This window comes from Octopus sinensis, linkage group LG6 (genome assembly GCF_006345805.1).
Source record: "Octopus sinensis linkage group LG6, ASM634580v1, whole genome shotgun sequence".
Classification (NCBI taxonomy): domain Eukaryota; kingdom Metazoa; phylum Mollusca; class Cephalopoda; order Octopoda; family Octopodidae; genus Octopus; species Octopus sinensis.
The window spans coordinates 20248119-20269887 of NC_043002.1; the positions used below are offsets into that span (position 1 = coordinate 20248119).

Sequence of the window (21769 nt, forward strand, 5' to 3'; positions counted from 1 at the left end):
TTTTTCTATGGAAGCCCTTAATACCAACTACTTTACAGAGTGCACTGATGCTTCTTTCATGACACCAGCACTAGTGAGATAACCATGTAGCTCACAAGGTCAAGTTCCCCTTTTAGTGAGTGTAGCTATAGAAGGGGTTAAAGTATGAAAGAAGAGGCTGGAATAGCTTTCTTGCTGAAGAGAAGTTTCATGTTTATTTGCATTATAAAAGAGTTGGTAGGAGTAATTATGGTGAAGCTGGAAATCGAAATAAATTAGTTGTTCTGAGGTATCAGAGTGGACCTGCAAGATACAAAGAGGTGAAGAGAAGCAAATGGGTACAGAATGGGAAGTATAGGTGGGTAGTGGTTGCAAGAGTGTATGGGGAGAGTGAGGGATGGTCAGAGATAGGACTGGAAAATATAATAAATTAAGAACAATAAATTAAGATGGGTAGTTAATGAAAAATATGAGTAGGTGGGAAGATAGGGAAGAATAGGTGATGACTGACAGCACAGAAACGAATAAGTAGTGAAAAGTAGCAGAACAGTAATAATAATAATAATAGACAGGGGCAGGGTGAGAGAAAGTGTGATGATGTGTGGTTGAGTAGGATGTAAGAGTGTAGAGTGTGGGGTGAGTGAGAATCTTTGTGGAGGAGAAAGATAATTTGGTAACACAAAGATGATCAGTGTCAAATATGAGTGGAGATACAATATTGAGAATGAAAAAAATGAAAAGAGGTGAGAAAGTGGCTTCATATAAAATGATGATGAAATATGCAGTCTTGGTCTTAATTACAGCAGCAGAATACTGCAGAATAGGTTGGTGATGAAGGGATCAGCAATAGAAAGCTATTGGGAGATAGTCAACTTGAGAACTTTTCAGCCTACCCTTGTAGGTTACCTGGATAACAGAAACTACCTACTACCTCTAAAGGATCCTCCAGGACATTCTAAGTGTTTATTGTTCCTGCACATATGCAAGAACAATAAATAGATAAACTGGATTGATTTGGAAAATAGAATGAAAATGAAATTAAAATTTAAATATAATTAATCTGTAAAAAAGAAATTTAAACTTCTATATCATTACAAGACACAATGCCTTTTTAAACTACTAGTAATGTGATCCTGAGTTCAAATCTGATCACTACTGGAGCCAGTCTGTTGAATGCTGAAACAAAAGATTTAACTCTTGTCTACTGAAATTTACCAAACTGGTTTGGTATAAAAATTTCCTGCAACATTTGCAATGTTGCCAATAGGAAACCCAGTCCAACTGTTTGTAACAGAGAAAATCTTGTCATTCCTCTCCCTTCCTTAAAGTAACACATCCCTACTCCCACAGAAAAAAAAAAACATATAAGCAAAAGAACTTACTGTGAACAGATACATTTGAGCGAAGGGTTACCGAATGCCTCTTTCGACGTCGCTTCTTCTTATCTCCCTTTCCCATTGCAGATGCCTTTCTTCTGTCATCCAGTCTTCGCTCGTACTGTTGGGCACGGCTCTGTGCCAGAATAAACGACTCACAGTTCTGGTCAATGATACAGTAGGATGTATGTTAGGGTACAGCAGTAACACTTTTGTGGTGTGGCTTTCCTATATACTTGTAGAGGTGCAACCAAAGGTGTATCTGTGTGAATGTTGTTATTTAACAGATGTTGTCATTATTTAACTCCAGGTAAACCCTGATTGAGTCCACTAGAAATAAAAGCATTCTCTCTGGCCATAATCTGATCATCTTTTTCTCGGTTATAGTGTATTTATGCAATGCAATGTACTAATGTTTTAAAGATGTTAGGCTATGAATCAAAAGGAAATTTGGTGAGTGTTTCATGAGGATAGGCATCAATCACACCAACACCATGTGGCACCTTGGGCAAGTATCATCTATTATAGCCTACAGCTGAATCAACATGTGTATATGTCAACAAATGAGTTTCTATATATTTGCTTGGTAGGGGTGTATCCAAGTATGTTTTAGAATATGTAAATGTCTAAATTTTAGTGTATCTGTGCCGGTGGCACATAAAAAGCACCCACTACACTCACAGAGTGGTTGGCATTAGAAAGGGCATCCAGCTGTAGAAACACTGCCAGATCAGACTGGTGCCTGGTGTAGCCTCCTGGCTTCCCAGATCCCGGTCGAACCATCCAACCCATGCTAGCATGGAAAAAGGACGTTAAACGATGATGATGATGATACATATATATATACATATATATATATATATGTGTACCCTTATAACATGTATATGTTAATAGTTGTGTGTTGTTATTGTTTGGTCCAAAGTCTGCCCTGAACATGCAGACCTATAAAGGCTTCATTTTTTATTTAAAAAAACAAAAACTAGCATTGCAAATTGAGAGACACAGGATCATATGAGAGAGGGGAAAGTCAGTATCATCATCAGCATCATTGTTTAATATCCATTTTCCATGCTGGCATGGGTTGGACAGACTGGCAGGTGTCAGCAAGCCAGAGTCTGCACTAAGCTCTACCTTGGCATGGTTTCTACAGTCGTATGCCCTTCCTAATATATCAACAAAATATTGGCACTAGTGAGCTCAACAAATAACTTACAAGATAAGACCCCTTAACTGAGATCTGTGTAGTATTGAAGGAAGCGGCTTTATGCCAAGTGATAAGAGAGCTTAGAGTGTGGATACATGGACAGAAATAAGTATATTGCAGTAGAGATACATGGCTACCCCAATGGCTATGTGTGTGTGTGTGTGTGTGTGTGTGTTGCAAATGCATGTGTACATAAAAGTATGCATGCAAGTTATAAGAACCAGTAATTCCAATGTAATTAAAAGAACAGAATTAAAAAAAAAATATCATCAGGCCCATCCCTTCTTCCTACCATCCCACGAAAAGACAACTAAGGAAGCTATGTAGGAAAAGCTCCAAGCCAAAATGTGAGCAAAAACTTACCTCATTCTCAAATTTGGACAGATTGCTGACGCTGTTTGTCAAGTTGTTGTACAAAGACCTGAAAAAGAGGGAACACCCATTAGAGTGGTGGTGGTACCATAAACTGTACTACATGCCTGAATCTTACTCTTTACTCTTTTACTCGTTTCAGTCATTTGACGCGGCCATGCTGGAGCACCGCCTTTAGTCGAGCAAATCGACCCCGGGACTTATTCTTTGTAAGCCTAGTACTTATTCTATCGGTCTCTTTTGCCGAACCGCTAAGTTATGGGGATGTAAACACAACAGCATCGGTTCTCAAGCGGTGTTGGGAGGACAGACACAGACACACAAACACACACACATATATATATACATATACGACAGGCTTCTTTCAGTTTCCGTCTACCAAATCCACTCACAAGGCTTTGGTCGGCCCGAGGCTATAGTAGAAGACACTTGCCCAAGGTGCCACGCAGTGGGACTGAACCCGGAACCATGTGGTTGGTAAGCAAGCTACTTACCACACAGCCACTCCTGCACCTATATAGTTTCAAATTTTGGCACAAGGCCAGAAATTTCCAGGTAGAGGACTAGTTGATTAAATCAACCCCAGAGCTTAACTGGCACTTACTTTATCAACCCCAAAAGGATGAAAGGCAAAGTCATCCATGGTGGAATTACATGTTTGAATATTGATAGCTATTAGCTGGTACCATCTCTATTGTCACATTGGTACAATCAACCTCATACAATTCTCAATTTTCTTTCTTTTTTTTAATCAGGGTTCAGGCATTCAGTAAAGATTTTAAATATCCTGCCTTCCCCAGTCAAGTTTGCTAAAATCTTTGCAGGGCAGATGATTATTTGTATATACAAACACAATTTTCAATCAGTTTCAATCAAAGCAGAGGTTAATATAACTTGAAGCAAAAATGTGAGAAAGAGAGACAGAGAATGCAATGAGAGAGAGAGAGAGAGAGAGAGAGAGAAGAGAGAGAGAGAGAGAGAGAGAGAGAGAGCGACTGCAATGAGAGACAGACAGACAGATCACATATGTTATTTTCCGATGCTAATAAATAATAGTTTTTATCAGTTACATCACATACAGAAATATAACACAGCAACACATTGCTTTTCAGATATCAGTTTTTGTGACATTAAGTAGATGCAAGACAGTACTTCTCTGGGAAAGGACACTATTCTATAACAACTTTTTCTGTGAGAAAAATTGGAATTTGCACTGTATGAAAATGACACACTCATCTGTTCCAGTGGATTGCCTCTACAGTTTAAAGTGGTTGGGACTTATATGGATCCATATACATTATGGATATGTATATAAAAATTATATACGATATATCTCAGAGAGAGAGAGAGATTAAAAGAGAAGATAGACAAAAGCTGATAAGATAGACAAAAGCTGATAAGATAGACAAAAACTTACTTTGCTCGAGCTGCAAGTGAGTTAATTGGTGTGAGACATTTGTACATCATAGCTTTGTGTCTTGAGAAGTAAAAAAATATAAAAAAAAAGTTAATTAGGACAGTTTAAAATGATAGAAACAAAATACTACTACTATTTAAGAACAACAATAATGGTCTTTAATTTAGGCACAAAACTCGCAGTTTCTGAAGGGATCATGTGTCATTTCTTTCATGGGATTCTGCCACTTAAGGTCAGTCTTCATTTCCCCTCAGGTCTTCATTTGTCCTCTTCTTCCTAAGGTTCCATCTTTTTAGAGAAATTCACACTTCTTCATACGATTGACATCTTCCATGTACATCACAGACATCCATACCATATTATTTGATTCCATCAGTCTTTTTCTCTCAGCTTATTCATACTCCATTGTTCAAACACACTAACACGACACATTCAAGGCATGCTCACTTCATTTCTTTCCAGTTTTCGCAAATCATTTATCTCAAAGGCCCACATCCTGCTACCAAGTTGTGGTTGCAGTTAGGAATGGTATCCAGTGATAGAAAACAGGCCAAAAATAGAATGAATGTGTCAGAATCCTCTTTCTGTTATCATGCTGGCTTGAGTTGGGCGGTTTGACAGGAGCTGGGCAAGCCAGGGAGAGTTGCTAGGGTTCCATTTGTCTGTTTTGGCATAGCTTCTACAGCTGGATGTCCTTCCTAACATCAACCACTTTACAGAGTGTGCTGGGTGCTTCTTATGTGGCATCAGCAGAAGTGCTGTTTACATGATGACACCAGCACAAATACTATTTATGTGGTGCTAGCACAAGTGCCCTTTCATGGTGCCATAATATCCCAGCTCAGAAATAAGTAACATTGAATAAGAACCAAATCAGAAAGTGAGATCCATTCAGTCCTTTCCAGCATGGAAAACAGAGTAATTGATGATTAGCAAAGAAAATAGGAGGTATGATGTATGCTGAGTATAAACCTATTTTTAGATTTTATAATGGTAATGAGATGAGGTGTTTGAAGGTTATGGTTGGTGTGACATGGATGGACAGGGTGAGGAATGAGGAGGTGGAAAGGCAAGCAAGAATGAGAGAAAAACTAACAACCAAAGTGGACAGACGAATATTGAGGTGGTTTGGCCACATGGAGAGGATAGATGAGGAGTGGAAGGTAAGGAGGGTGACGGAGGCAGAAGTGGTAGGCAGCAGAACCAGAGGCAGACCTGGGTTTGTGCGGATGGATGAAATGAGGAAAGCTTTGGTGGTTAGAGGTGTTGGAATGAGAGAGCAAAAGAGTTTATAAATGACAGGAAAGCTTGGTGAGTGTTTGATGACAGATGAGTGAATATGATATTGCTCAAAGGGGTATGGGGATCTCTTTGGTTTGAACGGCAGTTTTATCTAGTGGTGTCATATGAAATTGTCACCCATAATTATGACCCTAGTATCGCTCTATTGCATTTCAATCCGTTTTAGGGTTAGGGTTAGGGGCGGGCATCTTTTTTCTTCACAAATGTAAATAAACCCAATCTGTTTCTTAAACGAGGGACATATTCATATGGCACAGAATGTTTTTATCTCAATAGACATCACTGATTGGTTGAAATTGCAGAAATTGAAGAAAAAAAACAACAAATATCTTACAAACTATAGAATTTTCTCAATAAAGCCAAGAGAAAAAGATGTTTTATAAACACATTCTACCAGTATACGAAGTTAAAAATTTTTTAGTTACCTAGAAATTATGTTAAAAACTGCCATTCAAACCGAAAAGATCTGGGTATGGAACCAGCATGATGCAGTGGGGGTAAACCAGCATATGCTGTCAGGTCAAGCTGTTGTGATTGGGGGTTGTGTTCTATGCCTTGACCTGAACATAGGATGGGGCTCACTTCTTTGAGCTGGAAAATGAATGGAATGCATGGGGTGTGTCTTGTTGTGGCTACCCACTCCTAAAAAAAAATGGGGAAAAGCCTGGGTATATGTATGTATAATGGTGATGACAAAAAAAAAAATAAATCTTAGAAAGTTTAATGTTGAAACTTTACAAACCTCTGAGGATAAAGTCGTTGGTGCAACATCAAATTATGTGTGGTTGAGAACTGCAAGAAAGGCCTGAAATAAACAAATGAATAAATAAACAAACAAATAAATGATAAATTTTGTGGGAAAGGGTTAGGTTGATTACATAAACCTCAGTATATGACTGGTACTTATTAATTCCAAAGGGATGAAAAGTTGACCTTGGCGGAATGTGAATTCAGAATGTAAAGATAGATGAAAAGGCTAAGTATTTCGCCCAGCAAGCTAATGATTCTGCCAGCCTCACACACACCCACACGTCCTCTCTCAACCTTATACATACACACACACACACACACATATACACACACACATATACATACACACACACACATACATACATACACACACACACATATACATACACGGACGTTAAACGATGATGATGATGATGATGACACACACATATACATACACACACATACACACAAACACACATACACACACACACATATATATAAGGCTGAGTCATGTTCCTTTTTTTGTTGGTTTCTTGCACAGTTTAGAAATGTCAGTTGAAGGAAGAAGTGCTATACTGAGCAGGAGAGAGAGGTGGGAGAGAGAGAGAGGGGGAAAGAGAGAGAGAATTAAAATGTGAGTTGAAGGAACATTCATGTGCATATACGTCACACTTGCAGGAAGAGACAAAGAAAAAGAAAAGGAACAACACATAGAAAGGAAAAGAGAAAGAAAAAAATACTACAAAATAAGGAAGCTAGCAAAAGAAAGACAATAAAGAGAGGACAGAAGGGGTGAGGTAGAAAATAGAAGCATTTATCAGAGAGAGAGAGAGATAGAGAGGGAGGGAGAGAGAGAGAGAGAGAGAGAGAGAGAAAGAGAGTTGTGTATGTTTTTCATCATGAAAGTGTGAAAACATTTGGCATTTGTTGCAGATGCATGACAACACATATTGCTCATAGATAGAAAGACAGTCACACATGCACACAAATCTCCATATGTCCTTTTTTTAACAGGTACTATGACAATAATAGTAACAATCCTTTCTATGATAGGAAAAAGACCTGAAATCTTGCGGTAAGCTGCTTAGTCCATTAGTGCTCAAGTAGTATTTTTTTTTGTTTTTTTTCCGCTTGTTTACACTTTTTTGATATCAGTGTCTTTACAATACTGGAAAAAGTATATGTATTTGTGAAGGGAATCTACTTTTCATAGACAACTGTGATTGTTACACGATGATGACGGGTCAATATCCAGAAACTCGAATCCGTGTGTATCATAAATTGGAGACGGCAAGGATGGCTTCCCTTTGCAAATACTGATAGGGCACAGAAAGTGTGTCTATAAGCTAGCTGGAGGAGGTGTCCTCCTGGGGCTACAAACTACAGTAGCATCCACCCTTAGGGGTTAGCCATATTTAAATGGCGAATATACATCATCATCATCATCATCGTTTAACATCCACTTTCCATGCTAGCATGGGTTGGATGGTTCGACTGGGGTCTGGGAAGCCAGGGGTTGCACCAGGCTCAGTCTGATCTGGCAGTGTTTCTACGGCTGGATGCCCTTCCTAACACCAACCACTCTGAGAGTGTAGTGGATGCTTTTTACACGCCACCGGCACAGGTGCCAGGCGAGGCTGGCAACGGCCTAAATATAAAGAAAAGAAACAAAATAAATAGAAATCTACTTACGAATACAAATCCCAAGAATCCGGTGATGGAAACAACCGGATCCATCCTCCTTTACGAGATTCTTCTTCTTTAACTCGTCTCACTATTTTGATTTCTTCACTGTTCAGTCCAGACATGCTGCGCCTCAAATATCGGCTGTTACTGTAGCTGGCTGCCTGGTTTGAGGCACTTGCACCAGCTGAAGCTGGACGTCGTGGCTGCTATACAAAAAAGGCATCACAAACTAATACAAAGCAGTGACTCAAAAAATATATAACACAGTCATTTAACTCCCAGCTTTTTCTCAGACACAAAGTAAAGATGAACTGTTTTTTTTATTGAGAGACAGGAAGCTAAAGGCAATTCCAGTAGTATTTGAACTCAAAACAGTGAACTACTGAAATGGATACTGTAAAAATTATAATTCAACATTTTAATGTTCTTTTTAAATCAACATAGGTGGAAGAGTGGCTGTGTGGTAAGTAGCTTGCTTGTGAACCACATGGATCTGGGTTCAGTCCCACTGCATGGCAACTTGGGCAAGTGTCTTCTACTATAGCCTCATACCAACCAAAGCCTTGTGAATAGATTCGGTAGATGGAAACAGAAAGAAGCCCGTTGTATATATATGTGTGTGTGTGTTGATGCTACCACTAGTGTAATTATTGCCATTGTTTAACCTCAGATCAGCCTTGATTAAGCAAATCTAAAATGAAAGGCATTGCTGCCCTGATTATCTTATTCAATATATCCATCTTGTTTTAATATAATTCAATGTGATTCCTTACAAGTTGAGCAGCTACAGCTTACTGTTTTACTCTTTTACTTGTTTCAGTCATTCGACTGTGGCCATGCTGGAGCACTGCCTTTAGTCGAGCAAATCGACCCCAGGACTTATTCTTTGTAAGCCTAGTACTAATTCTATCGGTCTCTTTTGCTGAACCACTAAGTTATAGGGACATAAACACATCAGCATCGGTTGTAAAGCGATGTTGGGGGGACAAACACAGACATACAAACATACACACACACGCAGATATATATATATATATATATATATATATATATACACAACGGGCTTCTTTCAGTTTCCATCTACCAAATCCGCTCACAAGGCTTTGGTCAGCCCGAGGTTATAGTAGAAGACACTTGCCCAAGTTGCCATGCAGTGGGACTGAACCCAGAACCATGTGGTTCATAAGCAAGCTACTTATCACACAGCCAAATACTACTAGAATTGCCTTTAGCTTCCTGTCCCTCAACAAAAAAAATTACCATCAGTGGATTCAATTAATTTAACTGTAATTCTAGGATGCCAACTGTATGAAAACCAATAAGTTAGTGTTAACCCCTTGACGCCGGTATTACCTGAAGCATGCGAGACACTGCTCTGGGTTTTTTTATCTAATGAGGCCACACAAGCACACAAGTGCCAACGAGCTTGTGTCTGTATACGTTCACCGTTACAATAACATAGCACCGTACATTTACGTTTACCGGTTTATGAAAACTAACTATGTGAAGCTATTTATCATAATATGATATGCAAGAGTTATTCTGCTCAAGTTCAAAAAGTAGCTTGCATGTGGTACAACTCAAAACACGGTATTATGCATGTAAAGTATTCGCATGTCATTGGTCTACTGCTAGTCTCATGACTTGAACGTAACCTAAAATAGCTAAGATAATGCATGGGACGGCGAGTGCGCACACCTCAAGAGATAAAGTACACGATAGCGAACGTAAACATACGTCAGCCGCTAAAAAGTATGGGAAAGATGTAGGGCAGCTCTACATCGTATATTTACGTTAGCCATGGGTAAGCAAGCAAAAGTGTGATCACATATTTGCGTCAACCATTATCAAGGGGTTAACAACTGATACCAGCTAAACAACAATGACAAAATCTTCAATGTTTTAACAATCTAATGGATTAAGGTACACTATAATGGAATACTAAGCCCTCATCTGGGATGGTGTTGCTGCTACTCAACTACACTAAACTCACTTGTCTCTTCTCAACATCCATATTGTGTCCAGGACCCTCCACACTAACCAGTTTGTCTAATCCTTTCTCCCAAGAATAGCATCCCTCTTGAATTTCTTCTATGTCCATGAATTTTCTGTAGTCCAAGAAATATCAACCACATCAATATTGGGGGGTCTGCCGCAGTTCCTTTCTCCAGACACAATATTTTGTAGAAGGAAACTTTATGAAAGTCTGTTGGAAGAACTGCTTTTGCTTTCAAGTAACACACTTAATCCACAGTCTAGTTTAACACCACCCCATGGGCCTTAGGATACCTTTATCAGAGTCCACTCTACTACAAATATTTGTACAAGGTCTGATCTGAGGACAACCTGCTCCCATCCCCTCCACCAGTTTCAGAGGCCCTGAAAGACACCATCCATGCTACTCTTCTGCCTCTGATTAGGCCAGTGGCTCCCAACCATTTTCTGCCTATGAACCCCTTTGATTTCTATCCTATTCTACTGGACCACTATAGCTATTTGAAGTATATATATAAAAAAATCTTACTGTATTTTTACAATTAGATATTAGTAAGTATATAAAAAAAAAAATTGTTAAAATGTTGTGTGTATTGCAGAAGTACAACCAATTTGGAATGGACAAAGCTAAGCTGAGATCATCGACCGGTTCTACTCACTTTATTCTTTCCACTGTTCATCTGAGCTGCAAGTTCCATATTTTTCCGGATTTGTTGGTAATTCTTCACCATTGGGTCATGGCAGACAATTCCTGCAATGTAGAGTAGTGAATACAGTGTGTGAGAGAGTGTGAGCATGTGAGAGAGGGTACGAGTGAGTGTGAGAGATGGTATGTGTGAGCGTGTGAGAGAGGGTGCACACAAGTGAGAGAGTGTGAGCGAGTGAGAGAGTGTGAGAGAACATGTGAGCAAGTGTGAGAGAGTGAGCGTGAGTGAGAGCATGAGCAAGTGTGAGCGCAAGCAAGAGATTGCGAGTGTGCAGGTGAGTATGTGTGAGTGAGCATGAGTGAGTGAGTGAGTGAGTGAGCGATATAGCATGCGTGAGTGTAAGAGTGCATGTGAGCGTGAGAGCGCACGCAAGCATGGGTGGGTGAGTGTGAGAGTGGGTGGGTAATTGTGAGAGTGGGTGGGTAATCGTGAGAGTGGGTGGGTGAATGTGAGAGTGGGTGGGTAAACGTGAGAGTGGGTGGGTGAATGTGAGAGTGGATGGGTGAACGTGAGAGTGGGTGGGTGAGCATGAGAGTGGGTGGGTGTGAGAGTGGGTGAGCATGAGAGTGGGTGAGGGTGAGTTTGTGTGAGAGTGCAAGATTGTGTGTGAAAGTTTGATTCTGATAAAGAAAAATAGAAAGAAGGTACACATCTGGTAGTTAGGAATATAAAATTAATAAAAGTAATTTATCAGAAATAATCAGCATAGTGTAGAAAGGATTGATATGAGCAAAGCCAACATATATTTGAGGACTCCAGGGGGGTGGTCAGCAATAAGACCAATGACAAAAATCACATAGTAACATGCAGTCTGATGCCAAAAACACAACTAAAAACCTCAAAAGTGCACCCACTTCAAAAAAGAAATCATGGAAAATATGTCTTTACAGCTAGAATATATTTAGCTCTAACTGAGCTACTATCCATCTATGGAGGCCTAAATGTGACTCAGAGTATTACACATATATGAGAAAGATTACTGCTCCACACACACACATTCTAGGCCACATCCAAAACTATCACAAAGACAGCTTCTCTTCAGAACCAGAAAATACATAAGTGTTGATCAAATGCTGGCTCTTCTTACAACTGTACTGGTTTCACTGGCTCAAATCTATTGCACGGTGATGCAGTTGTGTATGCCAGCATCTTTGACCACATTTAAAATAAGAGCATCGAGACGACTAGCAAAGATTCAATACACAACCACCACTAAGGAGTTCACAGATATTCTGTTTGTGTTTTCTGCCATTATTACTATACCCTCCTCTCCTCTAAACCATCTGCAAACCCTCTCCATTTAGGTCCAACAGATTTACTAACCTTCCAATGTCATTGTATTAAGTCAATGAGGGAGCCTCTATGTAGTCATTTGAACAGAATGAAATAGCAGCCAAAATCTTCCTCAAATTACCATCTTATGGAAAGGATATATTAGGTCATGTAATCTTACATACAACCAAAAGAAAAAAAAATAGATCATGTTTCATGATTAGAATGCCTTTAATCATTAGTCATCAGTCTGATCAGAACTGATTAGGTGCTAATCAACGTTTTCCATGTCTCACATACATATGCTACAGGTAGCACTTCACCTAGTCTTTCCTCCATAGAATTACAGCCCTCTAGAATTCCTCCCTCCTTACACACTTGCACTCATGTTTATCTTGCAGACACTAAAAGATGCTTGAACTAGATGAGTCAGCCCCATTAATGTTCTCAGTCCAAAGCTGATAAAATTATAATTTTAAAAAATCTTTAAAAACCCAATGAAACTTACCAATGGCACTAAAAAGATCGCATATGAGGTTTGTTTTAATCTTCAAATCAAGAGGGCTATCACTGCAAAATGATAGTAATAAGATTTAGTTGTGATTGGCTAATATAAAATAATGAGCTAAATAAGAAACAAACATTCAAATTAAATACAAAAACAAATGAAGGTCAAATCTGTTTTTCTTCTTTTACTTTTATTTTACACTGTGTATGTGTGTGTTTGTGTGTGTGTGATCATTTTACATCTGCTTTCCATACTGGCGTGGGTTGGATAGTTCTACTTGTTGAGAGTTGTTGCACCTCAAGACTGGTGCTTGTAGGTGTCCTTTGGTTTGACTGGAAATCCTTCCTTGCCTATCACTTTCCAGGGTACACTGGATGGAGTTTCTCATGGCACCAACACTAGAGAGGTTGAGTAGTCTTCAGTAAGATAAGATTAAAAGGCATCTCATACACTCCACTTACTCTGCTTATTTTCCAACCATTTTACAGTGTGTAATGGGTGCATTTTCCATCGCACCAGCACTCAAAGAGGTAATCTGCTTATCATTCACCTGTAGAGAAAACAGGATGGGTTCCATCATAACACCAGCACAGGAAGTAGGTTACAAAATATCACAGTTTCTAATCACTGCTCTTATAGTAGAGTACATTTTGATTAAATAACATCTTTATATTTCATCATAATCATTTTATGTCCACTTTCATGCTGGCATTGGTTGGACAAGTTGTTAGTCTGAGTTAATCCTTACTTGGAGCTACTGGGCTGGAAGAACTATTTGTCATACATTCCATTTTAGAATGGCTTCCACAACTGACAACTCCACTAGTACTAACCATTTTACAGAGTGTTCTGGGTGCACTTTATCATGGCACCAGCACTAGAGAGGTTCCTGTAGCCTCAGCAAGATTAAAAAGAGTTCTCAATCTTAGGTTGTTTCTACTTTACAGAATGTGTAAAGTGCACTGTCTGGTTAATGGTTCAATCCAGTCGTATATCATCTTGAACAAGTATCTTCAACTATAGCCTTTTATTGATTTTATGCTTTAAAGACATACATGTTTATGCATGTGTGTATGTATGAGTATATGTATATCTTCTGTTGATGTACAACTGTGACAGATGTAAATATCAATGAGAAAACACTAGAACCAGTAATTTTAAAAAGTAATACCCTGTGTAGTATTTATTCCAACAAGTTACACAATCAGTTGTTCATGTTAGAAATGTAGTGAACCAGTGATTAACCTTTTAGAAATCTGTAACCAGTAACACTTATTGTTCAACAAATGTCATATGAAAGTAAACAAATTACAATGATTGTAGAGCTTGATATAAATGTAGGAAAGGCTGCTGTGACTCACCAGACAAGAGATGGAGAAAGATTCACTTCAAGGATCCACGGTTTCAGCGTATCATCGATTAGGACATCAAAGCCATACAATTCTGAAGGTAAAAACAATAATAATAATAATAATAATACTTTCTACTACAGACACAAAACCTGAAATATGAGGGAGGAGGTTAGTCAATTATATCAACCTAGTATTCAACTGGTACTTATTTTATCAATCCTAAAAGGATGAAAGGCAAAGTCAACCTCAGCAGAATTTGAACTCAGAATGTAAACACAGACAAAATGCTACTAAGCATTTCATCCAGCATTCTAATGATTCTAACAGCTGGCTGCCTTATAATAATAATAATAATAATAATAATAATAATGATAATAATAATAATAATAATGGTTTCAAATTTTGGCACAAGGCCAGCAATTTGAGAAGAGGAAGGTAGTTGATTACATTGACCCCCAGTGCTCAGCTGGTACTTATTTTATTGACCCTGAAACAATGAAAAGCAAAGTCATCTTGAGCGGAATTTGAACTTAGAACAGGAAAACAGACAAAATACTAAGCATTCTGCCTGGTATACTAACAATTCAGCCAGCTGACCACTCTAGTAAATGATAATAATAATAATAATAATAATAATGTACTGAGAAGAGCATTATTGCTGTGAAAACAACATCCATCCATGAATTTATTTCTTTAGTAATTTTTAAATACATATTTTATCTGTGAATTTGCGCATGTAATCTGGGAATGCATACAATGAGCTTCTCTGCCCTAGGTGTATGGAAAACACTCGGCGAGAAACAGAAGAAAATTTGAAGAAAGAAGGAAAAAACATCATAATAATAATAATAATAATGATAATTCCTAACATAGTCCTAGTGCCAAAAATTTTGGAAGAGAGATTAGTCAATTAATTGATCCTAAAACAGATTAAACTAACAATTACTTATTCCACTGACCCCTGAAGGATGAAAGGCAAAGGCAGTATTGGTAGAATTTAAACTTAGAATGCAAAAATACTGGACAAAATTCAAAATATTTTATCTATTAACAATATTTTAAATGGGCTTCATTATTGATCAGACTTACCAAAACAATTCCATTTGTTGTTAATAAACATCTTACTAGCTGCTGCAATGTGAAGTTCTGCAGACAAAATAGTTTTCACTACTACATCTTCAATTTTCATCATCATTGCTGAGAAAGAAAATATCAATATTCTGTAATACAGTACTGCATTAAAACAAATCACTGTTAATACACCACTAGTTTATGAATGGAACTAACTCCCCAAAATGTAATATATGTGAAAACTGGTCTACCCAATTCATTTAGGCCTGAAGTATTAACAGGTTAATAAGTAGTGTGTCTGATGACAATTAAGGAGGATACAAACCAACAGATGAAATCCCAAAATAGGACTGAAATTATTGTAGCTGATTCCTCATTTTCTGTCCATAGATACTGTGCGTGTATGTGTAAATATGTATATCAAGTGTTTACATTTGTCAATACATACAGTGTTGGTTAAAAAAATCTATCGATATATTTTGTAGAATAGTATCATTCTGCATGCATACCTATATCATTGTTTAACGTCCGCCTTTCATGCTAGCATAGGTGGAATGGTTTTACAAGAGCCAGCCAGGCAGAAGCCTGCACCAGACTCATGTGACTGTTTTATCAGGATTTTTACAGCTGGATGCCCTTCCAACCATCAATCACTTTACAGTGTGGACTGGGTGCTTTTAAGTGGCACCTGCACTCACAGGATCACCAAGTACTTGCAAGACAAAAAAAAAAACATTTCTTCACACTGAATCTGTGTGTGTGTGTGTGTATGTACACAAACTATCTGTTTACACTTGTACTTCACCAAATAATCAGTTACAAGTGGTGACATTGCTGTCATTTCCCTAGTCAACAAATCAACCATTAGCTTTGTGCCTTTGAAGATATGTGAAGTAAGAGATTCCGCATACTGATAAATTAAGCATCATAAGGTTAAAATAGCAGCAAAGACACTAATTAAACCCTTACCAACTAATGACACTTAATTGCCAAAGGTCAATGATTTATACCTTATAGTTATTGAACAGAATCCATAGCCAAGACATTTATTTCTCAATAACCTTGTCTACCTAGTATCATAGGGTGGTGTAATCCAAGTTATAAGCAACAGCCAAATTAAAAGATACTTGTCTCTATTAAGGAAACTTACCAGCAACAGACTGGTGTCCTCTACAAAAGGTGGCTTGTCTGTTATCCATTGATAATACAGAAAATGGAATTAAGCACTAACAAAGTTGACATTTGAGACATGTGAGAGAATAAACATCAAACTCTCAGGCGATTTCCACCAAGAACAGTGAGACACCAAAACTAATATTTTTATACCATCTGGCTCTCTACAGGCTGAGTCATCTGTTAGTGCTTTCTTTAATGTCATTAGGTATTGGTTCTAGTCTCAAGTTAACTTACCAGCAGTATCTGTTCCTTTTGCTTTGAGGTATCGTAATAATGCTCCAAGGGACCATTTGTTTCCATAATCTTCGATGTCAGGATCATCATTTCTGTAGAAGGCAATTGTGAAAGGAATTAACATTATCTTCAGGTACACCAACTGTGAGATTCAAGTGCTGTTCTATAGACCACATGGTCAGTCATTCAAATCTCCTACTACAGCTATTGTGTGAATAACCTGAGCAGAGTATTGAATTTTCTTTTCTCCAGTTTGCCTAACTGAACACTATCAGGTTATGGATACAAATATATTATATAACATTTTTGGGTGTTAGTTACATATATCAGTGTGTTAAACTATGACTCAATTTTCTAGTATTCTCACAGCATCTGCTAACTTCCCATCAAGCTTCTGGTACTGTTTCCTGAGCTTCTGATACTATCTTCTGAGCTTCTAGTAACATTCTCTGAGTGTCCAGTAATGTCCTCCAAGCATCTGGTAACATCTTCAACTTCATACACTGCTTTTTGAGCTTCTAGATGTAAACATTAGATAATGTTCCCTGAGCTTTTGGTAATGCCCTTTGTATAGCTCATAACAGCTTCCAAACATCTGGCAATCATCTGATTATCTACCAAGCATCTGATAGCAGTACAACATCTGTTAATCTATATAATCAGTAACATTCTAAATATTTTGGCAAATCTTCAAGCTATTGAATGATATCACTGGAGATGCAAGGAAGGTGAGATCATTTCAATCATTTGATCTCAATTTATCAGCAATAAACTGTAATAGGAACAACAGCAAATGATCCCTACTGTCTGATGACCAGTACTAAGGGATGACAATCCAAAACAACCAATCCAGGATTACAATCAATCCAAGGACTGGTTAATAAATGATCCAAAAACAACATTCCAAGAAGAGACTCAAGAAAATTGCAAGCCAAGATAGACTGAGATAGTAAATTGTCAGATCAACACTGCAACATTTGAGATGAGGGCTGATAAAATACATTAAACAATGACTAGTAAACTAAAACAAGTTTTGGATAAAATAAAAATCAGATGGTTCTGCTTCAAACCATTTATGATGTTACTCTCAAAGTATAGTTACATCTCAAGAATGTTGAAGCATAGCTTCAGCCAACTGGTTAGAACTGGTAAGTAGCCATAATTTTAGCTTGCTTATTGTTGTTGACATTAAGAATGTAGATGCAATGTGTGAGCATTGATCTTATGCTCATTTCATTTGTGAGCCCCAACATTTTCACCTCCGAGTGAAATACTTAAAAGGTAGATAATTATATATTACACATTCAGCATGTCAGCTATATTGACTAATAATGTGCTCACATTCCCTTGGGTTTAAACCCAAAACAACCGTCACAGTAAAACTAAGTATGCTACAGGCACAGAATAGAGAAAACCATGGACTGTATTTTGTCAGATCAATGCATTCTGGGTTTAATGACTTAGTTATATGTATAATGGATCTGAGCAAAATTTTCAGAGAAAATGAAATACATAATTGATTTGCTGATGAAATATTTGTTCATCTTTGCTCAAAGGACATTATCTTCATAACAAAACTGTTTATATACATAAAATATATTAAGCCTGCACTATACAGTGTGATATAACCATGGTCACTTTTAATCAAATCAACGCCATATTTAATACATAATGTTTACAAGTTGTAAACACACAAGAGAAAGAATGGCACTTAACTATGCAAAGTCTTGGGAATTTTTATGATGATCCAAATATGTAACAGTCTAGTTGCTGACTGTTTTCATTAACATGGAGCAGTAATGATGAACCTAAGATGTGTGTCAGTGGTAACAACCCACAGGTGTTCTGAGTGACACACGATTGATTTTGAGAGAAAAAGAATCTCCCTGTAGCATTATACCACGAAAAATTTTGCCTATAAATATTTATATAAAACAAATATACAAGTAAGTGACACTCCAGTAATGTCCACCATTACTGGAGTGTCACTTACTTGTATGTGGTGGACAATGAAAAACCTGGCTGAAGACAGTCAAGGCTGATCTGGAACCCAACCTAGGCCCCCATATCTACGGCGTTTACCGCTGGAATATGGAGTGGTTGGAGATCATGCGGTCGTTAGCCTCAAATTGCCAGGTCTGGTCGGTGTTTGTGAGAGATGCAGCATTGAGTATGAATGAAGCCAGCTCAACCCACCCCGGGTGAATGCTGTCTCAAGACAAGAAGACTCCAGTAATGGTTTTTTTTAAAAGGAATTGAAATTTTCATGTATTAATTTGAGACACTTTTTTCACTCCAGCAGTTATAAGCTATTCATTCATATCATCCAATGCCAGTATAGCTGTCTCATTTGTCTACACTGAGCATGAATCCTTGATAGGCAACTGTTACAAGAAAATGAAGACACGTCAACTCACTTTACATAACTATCACTCTTCTTGTTCACACTGTAATTTGTCAGATGCATACATTGGTTTTTTAAACTTCGTTGACTCTTGTCGTATCTCACAGTTGCAAATCTGTAAAAAAGCAAACGAAAATAGTGATTTTTAAGCATTTAGAATGTAAATGTACAAGCATTGAGAAAGAAGTAACAGAAAGGTTTTATTTATGATAAACCTCAAATTCAATTCAGCTATAAATAATAACTTCTCAACCACATGGTTTTGGGTTCAGTCCCACTGTTTGGCATCTTAGTAAAGCATCTTCTACAATAACCCAAGACTAACCAAAACCTTGTGAGTGGATATGGTAGATGAAAATTGTAAGAATCCTAGTGTGGGTGTGAATATATGCAAGTCTATATATGCACACACACACAAATATGTATATGTACAAATGTGTCCCCTTATTTGACATCAGATGATAGTTGTAAATAAGTAACACAGTCATACAAGCAGGGTTATTCATTTCCAGTATTCTCAGGAAACATGTTCAGCCAAGGAGAAATATTACCTTGCTAGGAAACAAGTGAGAGTTGGCTATAGAAAGGGCATCCAGCCATAGAAAATATGCTTTAATAAGCACCATCCAACCCATGGAAGCATTGAAAAATTGTTGTTAAAGTGATAATGTCAATGGTGATTATATCCTTAAGCTCAACAAATAAAGGAAATCAATGCTATTAGATCAAGCCATACACTCCAGCACCATATAGCTCTACATCAAGGTAAATCTTAACCAGTGCCCCACCTAGTCACTTGACCAACTTGCCATATGCATTAGATGCGTCTACAAAAAAGATGAGTTTTCAGTAGTGTTCCAGTAATACATTATAGGAGATGGTCTATAAATCTGAGACAGTGAGCAAAGTCTTCCTCTAGATAGACCCAACTGCAGTTGATGCAGTAATGGGGAGACCCCCTTCGGTCATGAATGACCATGGGATTGCACCTAGAAAGTTACCCTCCGAGGTACAAGTCCGGGCAAGGTTGTTTGTGGAAGGCCAGCAGTCGCCTATGCATACCAGCTTCCCTTCTCCACATCACTGATATTATCCAAGGGAAAGGTAAAGGGGCTGATACAGCTTGGCACCAGTGATATCGCAACTCATTTCTACAGCTGAGTTAACTGGAACAACATGAAATAAAGTGTCTTGCTCAAGAACACAACACGCAGCCTGGTCTGGGAATCGAACTCACAACATCACGATCGTAAACCCGATGCTCTAACCACTGAGCCATGCACCTTCACGATGCGGTAATAAACTATAATAATAATAGAGAAAACAAAAACTCACCTAGTGAGACCTTCTTCATACAGATACACTACCAAAGGGTCATATGATGTCACTGCGACATAAAGACGTATGTCAAACTTGAAACCTAACAATAAAGAAATACATTCAAATGGATTTTCTGACAAAGAAAGAAAATTGTGATATTTTATGGTAAATACTGTGGAATATAGAATACAATGAAATTTGGTGTCTCATTCAGTAAAGCAAGAGAAAAGTACAATGGAATAAATTTAGTGGGAGGGAAACAGTCAATTAAATTAATTCCAGTAATTAACTGCTTTTTTATTTTATTGAAACTACTTCCAATCCACAAAGACAAAAGTTGACTTTGGCAGCAGCACAGCTGGGAAAGAAGAGTGTCATGAGTGACACTTTATGAGGGCAGCAATTTTGAGCCTGTTGTAAAAACCTTTAACACTTTAGCATTTAAACTGGCCATATCTGGCCAAAAGTATTCAGCCTGTTTTATGTTCAAACTGGCCAGATCTGGTCTCTCACACCAACCCTACAATATCGTTTTAAAAATTAACAGCTACCTCATCAAAATCTCATAGCTACAAGATAATGCATGATTAGTTCAAAACAGTGTGAATGAAAAAGCATTAATTTTAGCAGAATAATGTGAACACTAAAGGGTTAAAGGCTTGGGTGCCTGGCAAACTGAAGTGGCACCCTAGGTGGCACACACACACACGCATACACACACACACACACATACATACACACACCAGCTATGCCACTGGATTTGCATTGAGTACACAAAGAGCCATAACTAAATGTTACAAAGTATTTAACCAGATGCTTTACCGATTCTACTACTTTCCTACCAGTTTATTAAGTAATAATAATGTTAATAATTCTATAGTTACCATCAATGAGCAAAGGATTCTGGATATATTTAGAAACAATGAGATGTTCATCAAAAGGCACTTGTTCTGGCTGAAATGAGTTGGAAAAAGAAAATATCATCTCTTTATCTAAGAGATATTTTGGTAATTAAAAATTAAATAATTCTGAGATACATCCATGAGATAAACAACAGTATTGTGGGTGAAAACATACTTAATGCTTGTAATGTTATAAAGTTTAAGTAGAATCAAATACAGTGCTTTGCTTGTTTGTAATTAGCAATGGGAGATAACTCTAAACATGTTTTACTCTCATTAAGCTTCCTCAGTAGCAATGAAACTTCAATGACTTACAGAAGTGTAGACAAATGAATCACGAAGTAAATATACTGATAAACATGTTTGTTGGAATAGTGAAAGAATTGTTAAGCTGCATTCATTTTAGATTACATCTCAAACAAGATCTAAATTTACAAAGATATCCAACCATGTTAATATTGGTGAGGACGTTAATGTTCATCATCACTATTTAATGTTCAATTTTACATGTTTGTTTGGGTTAGATGGAAATTATTCAGGTAGATATACCACAGCTGGATACTCTTCCTGTTACCAAACCTTACCTATTTTCAAGCAGAGTAGCATTTCTCCATGGCCAGATATGCTTTTCACAGAAGACAGAAAACAAACAACTTTACTTGTATGATAACAATGCTCATTTATAAGCACTGATGTCTAGACAAGAGTAAACACAAACACATGTGCATAATAAGCTTCTTTCAGTTTCCATCTACCAAAT

The 21769-nt window shown here is 37.6% G+C and overlaps 1 protein-coding gene across 8 annotated transcripts in view; it reads right to left on the bottom strand.

The window, feature by feature from the left end:
* LOC115213106 (tubulin polyglutamylase TTLL5) overlaps nucleotides 1–21769 on the bottom strand; it is a 155250-nt gene that overhangs the window by 14242 nt on the left and 119239 nt on the right. For 7 of the 8 annotated variants that reach the window (XM_036503692.1, XM_029782031.2, XM_036503691.1 and 4 more), the window contains 13 exons: nucleotides 20992–21061; nucleotides 20123–20207; nucleotides 18801–18902; nucleotides 16384–16475; nucleotides 14992–15099; nucleotides 13912–13993; nucleotides 12551–12612; nucleotides 10723–10814; nucleotides 8075–8274; nucleotides 6393–6455; nucleotides 4349–4408; nucleotides 2923–2980; nucleotides 1362–1518 (listed from right to left, as the gene is read on the bottom strand). In XM_036503692.1, coding sequence (XP_036359585.1) covers nucleotides 1362–1518; nucleotides 2923–2980; nucleotides 4349–4408; nucleotides 6393–6455; nucleotides 8075–8274; nucleotides 10723–10814; nucleotides 12551–12612; nucleotides 13912–13993; nucleotides 14992–15099; nucleotides 16384–16475; nucleotides 18801–18902; nucleotides 20123–20207; nucleotides 20992–21061 — 1231 coding nt within the window. The remainder of the gene's footprint in view (nucleotides 1–1361; nucleotides 1519–2922; nucleotides 2981–4348; nucleotides 4409–6392; nucleotides 6456–8074; nucleotides 8275–10722; nucleotides 10815–12550; nucleotides 12613–13911; nucleotides 13994–14991; nucleotides 15100–16383; nucleotides 16476–18800; nucleotides 18903–20122; nucleotides 20208–20991; nucleotides 21062–21769) is intronic. The other variant, XM_029782032.2, reaches the window with a different exon arrangement.